Raw genomic sequence first — 4,304 nt, 5'->3', positions numbered from 1 at the left:
AATGTCGCCTTCCCGGGCCTCAACCCGCCGCCAGCCATGTGGGAATCCAGCATCTTTAACCACCACGCTACCTTCTGGGTCCTCATTCTCTTTTTTAAAAAATAATTATTTTGTATTTGATTTCATTCACTGTATTTATTTTATTTTTTATTCATTTATTTATTTTATTTTTTTTGAAGTTGACCAGAGACAGAAAAGGAAAGTGAGAAAACAAGCTGCCAGGTCCAGGACTCGAACCGCGGTCAACATGTGGGAGTCCAGCACCTCAGCCACCACACCGCCTGCTGGCCCCCTTGTTATGTTTTTAAGGACTCAGTCACTATACATTCCTCCTCTGTAAAGAGAACTCGCCTAATAACATGAAGTACTTCTCAGCCCAGTCCGTTGGAGAACACTGTACGCCTCCGTTCTCTTCTCACGGTTCTGGGCGCACATGTACACATCCTCTGCGTGCTCACACGCCGCCGGGCCCGGGGCCCAGGCCGCGCAGTTGGCCACGTGGGCTCCAGCCATCACGCCGTGGGCCGGCCGCTCCCTCCTTAGGGCTGCTGCCCCTCGTACCCAGACCCCACCTGTCTCCATTCAGTGGTCGGGGTGCGTGGGCTCTCGGCATCCTCTCACTATTCTCAGTGGTGTTGCTGGGAGCGTCCATGTGCCTTTTCTAGTGAAAACTTTTACTTTGTAAAGAATTGTTTTGGGGCCGGCAGGTGGCATGGTGTTAAGGATGCTGGCTGGACTCCCACTTGGCCGACCCTGGTTTGGGCCTGGTGGCTTCCTTGCTCACTTCCCCCTCTGTCGCCTGCCCTTTTTCTCTCTGTCTCACTCTGTCCATCTCTGGTCACATTAAAGTATGTAAACAAATAAATAAAGTTAAATAATTCTTTTAAAACATTATTAAGCTTTCTTTCTTCCTTCCTTTATTTTAATTTGACCAGAGAGGGACAGAAAGGAAGTGAGAAATCAAGCCACCAGGTCTGGACTCAAACTACAGTCGGCCTTGTGGGAGTTTAGCCACGCCATCTACCAGCTCCCCCCATATAAAACTATTTACAGGGACCAGCAGATGACATAATGGTTACTTTGCTGGATTCAAACATAGTCAACCACAGTTCGAGTCCCGGATCTGGTGACTTAAAACTTACACCAGATGTGTGTACGTGCCCAAGATCCTGGAGGAGAATGGAGAAGGGATCGCAGCGGGCCTTCCCCCCCGGGGGATGATTTCTCGCTTTCTCTCTGGCGAGTACATGCACCCTAGAGTGAAAACCTCTCAAAAAAAAAAAATCTACGGGTTTTTGTATGGCATGTTTTCATTTTCTCGTGGTATAGGCTGGCCTAGTGGTGGAGTTACTGGGCCGCGTGGTAACTGTGGAGCCTTCAAGAGATGCCGGACTCTTTTCCCAGGGCTGTGCCGTTCAATTCACACCAGCCATGCTGGGGTGCGTGGAAAAGGGGAATGGAGAATGAGCTTATCCTGGCGCAGAAATGCTCAGAAATCCATGCATAGTTTTTCCATAGCACCTGTTTTCCATGAAGTTTTTGAAGTGCCCTGAGAGGAGGGTTCCAGTTTCTGTGATGAAGATTGTCGTGTATCAGGGATGATTGATACCGAAGTGCAAAGCGCTTCGATTTGGACTCGGAACTCTCGAAGGGGGAGCCTGCTTCCGTTGTCCCCATCACACGGCCTGAGCAGATGAGTGTTCCTGAATCTTAGCCTCTCCCACGTGAGCGAGGCCAAGACCACGTCCCCTGTCCTCGCGGGGCTGTAGTGAGGGACTGAGGGAGGTGGGGATGCAGGCGTGAGGCCTTACAGTGGTTCACTTTTTCTTTCCTACCTACCTTGGAAGGAAGAGGGTGGGGTGTTACGGTTAGTTGATCTTCGCTGGGTAGGAACTGTGGAAAGGACATCGTGGCCCGACTGGCTCAGTAGTCAGGGTGGCTTGATCTCACATGGCTGGTAGCGTGGTTCGAGTTGTGCTTTGGGCGGTTTGAAAAATACACAGCACCAGGCACAAGGGCATTCGTGTTCAAAATTCCTAGAGGAGGGAGAGATGGAGAAAGGACCGCAGTGTGGCCATCCCCCTGGGGTGCTGTCCCACTTTCCCTCTCTCCAGCGTATGCACGTACCTCATAGCGGAAGTCACGAGAGGAAAGCACACCCTCGGGAAGCTGCGCGTGCCCCACCCGGGGAATGGTCCTTTGTCTTCTCCCACCCGCTCTGTAGCCTGGGCAGCGCACAGGCCGCCCTGCCTGAGGCCTGCCTCCTCTGCACTTGCCTCCCCAGATGCTGCTGCAGATAGCGGACGATTTCATCGAGAGCGTGGTGACGGCAGCCTGCCAGCTCGCCCGGCACCGCAAGTCCAGCACCCTGGAGGTGAAGGACGTGCAGCTGCACCTCGGTACGTGGCCTCGCTTCTCCCTGACGCAGCCGACTCCGGGCGTGTGGGCAGGCGCCCTCTGGTGTCACGGGTGCACCTGGCAGCGCGCTTGGTAGAGAAGGAAGCCCTTCCATGGGGGTGCATGCCCTGGCTCTGGGCCTGACTCCACCCCCAGTGGTGTCACCCTTCCTGCTTCAGTCTCTTAGACCCCGTGTCCTGCCTGTGAAGGAGAGCTCATCATACTGCACTGGGTGTGACAGGCTGTGCGTGAAGTGACAGCACAGAATTGAGCACGGGCGATGGCGTGGCCCCACCGTTCAGGCAGTGTCCTCATGTCCTTGGCCGTGGCCAGCCTGGCCGTGCACTTCCCCCAAGCAAATTATGATGTACATCCAACCGTGCTTCCTGCTTTGCCACTTAGTGGACACCAGCTCTGAGCGTGAGCCTTTCCGGGATACTCTACCATCGATAGCCACGTTCACTCAAAGAAATCCTCACCCACCCCCGCTTTGGTTACAGTGCAGTCACGAGAGAACATGTAGGAGCTGGCGGCAGGGTGGTTAGGGTGGCTGGATCCCACATGGTCGACAGCGGCTCGAGTCCTGGACCTGATGGCTGGACAAACGCTGGGTACATGTGCATGCATGCCCCAAATCCCAAGAGGACAGTGGAGGAGAGGAAACTGGTGCGACTGTCCACCCTGGAGAGCAGTTTCTCACTTCTCGCTCGCTCGCTCGCTCCTGCTCCCTCTTCAGCAAATGCATGCAGTCTATAGCAAATCTTAAAAATCAGAGGACATCGTAACTGCAGAGGCAGCCGTGCCAGGGAAATGGGCAGAAGGTACTAGAACTCGGCAGGTCAGCCACGACTGGTGACTGGAGGCTTCTTTCCCAGTGTTGAGTGCTGTTTGCTGTAGCCAGCAGGTGGTGTGGAGGTCAGGCAGCTGGATCCTACACGGCAGGCTGTGTGGTTCAAGTCCTCGACCCAGCAGCTTGAAAATCATGCCAGGTGCTTGTACATGGGTATCCACAATGCCAAGAGTAGAAGCGGTTGCTGTGTGGCCATTCCCCCTGGGGGTGTGTTCTTTCTCTCTGTCTCTGTGAGTGCATGCACCCTATAGCAGACTTCTTTTTTAAAAGAATTATTCATTTTACTTTATTATTATTTAATTTGGCCAGAGAGAGAGAGAGGGAGAGGGAAAGTGAGAAAGCAGGCTACCAGGTTCAGGACTTGAACTATGGTCAGCCATGTGGGACTCCATGACCTCAATCACCTGCCACCTGCCAGCACCCCCTACAGCAGACATTTAAAAACAAAGCTGTTGTGTAAGGCGGGGCTGGGAGTTGGTAGTAGGTGGGGTCGAGAATTCCCTCCTGGTCAGTTCTGTCATTGTAGCAGACGCAGGTGACCTGGTTATATGCTGGTTATCACCGACTGCCCCAAAGCAGTGACTTAGAACAGTAGCAGTTGCTGACTTCATTCATGAATCGGGTTGACGGGCTCAGCTAGGCAGTTTTGCTTCAGGTCTCTCTGGCATGAATGTCAGGCGGCAGCGGAAGGTAGGTATGTTCATTTTCTAGGGCTGCTGTAACAAAGAATCACAAAGTTGGTGACTTAAAACAACAAAAATGTGGACCAGCAGGTGGCATAGTGGTTAAGGTGCTAGACTTCTACATGGCGAGCTACTGTTCGAATCCTGGATTGAGTGGCTTGAAACATGCTGAGCATGTGTGCTTGCGTGCCCAAATCCCAAGAGAAGAATTGACGAGAAGGGACTGCAGAGTCGCCATCCCCCAGGGGGTAACTTCTCACTTTCCCTCTCATTGTCTCTCTGTCTCTTTTCGGCAAGTGCATGCACCCTATAGCAAAAACCTAAAAAAAAAAAAAAAAAAAAAAAAAGGGAGAGGGGGTACAACTACGGACCCC

General features: G+C 52.8%; 1 protein-coding gene across 5 annotated transcripts in view; it reads left to right on the top strand.

Annotated features, from left to right (window-relative positions):
- TAF12 (TATA-box binding protein associated factor 12) overlaps positions 1-4,304 on the top strand; it is a 26,473-nt gene that overhangs the window by 15,498 nt on the left and 6,671 nt on the right. For all 5 annotated transcript variants that reach the window (XM_006164569.3, XM_006164570.3, XM_006164567.2 and 2 more), the window contains exon 4: positions 2,285-2,399. In XM_006164569.3, the coding sequence (XP_006164631.1) occupies positions 2,285-2,399 (115 nt within the window). The remainder of the gene's footprint in view (positions 1-2,284; positions 2,400-4,304) is intronic.

This window comes from Tupaia chinensis, unplaced genomic scaffold (assembly GCF_000334495.1).
Source record: "Tupaia chinensis unplaced genomic scaffold, TupChi_1.0 Scaffold143646_1, whole genome shotgun sequence".
NCBI lineage: Eukaryota > Metazoa > Chordata > Mammalia > Scandentia > Tupaiidae > Tupaia > Tupaia belangeri.
This window is presented reverse-complemented; position numbering and strand designations above follow the sequence as displayed.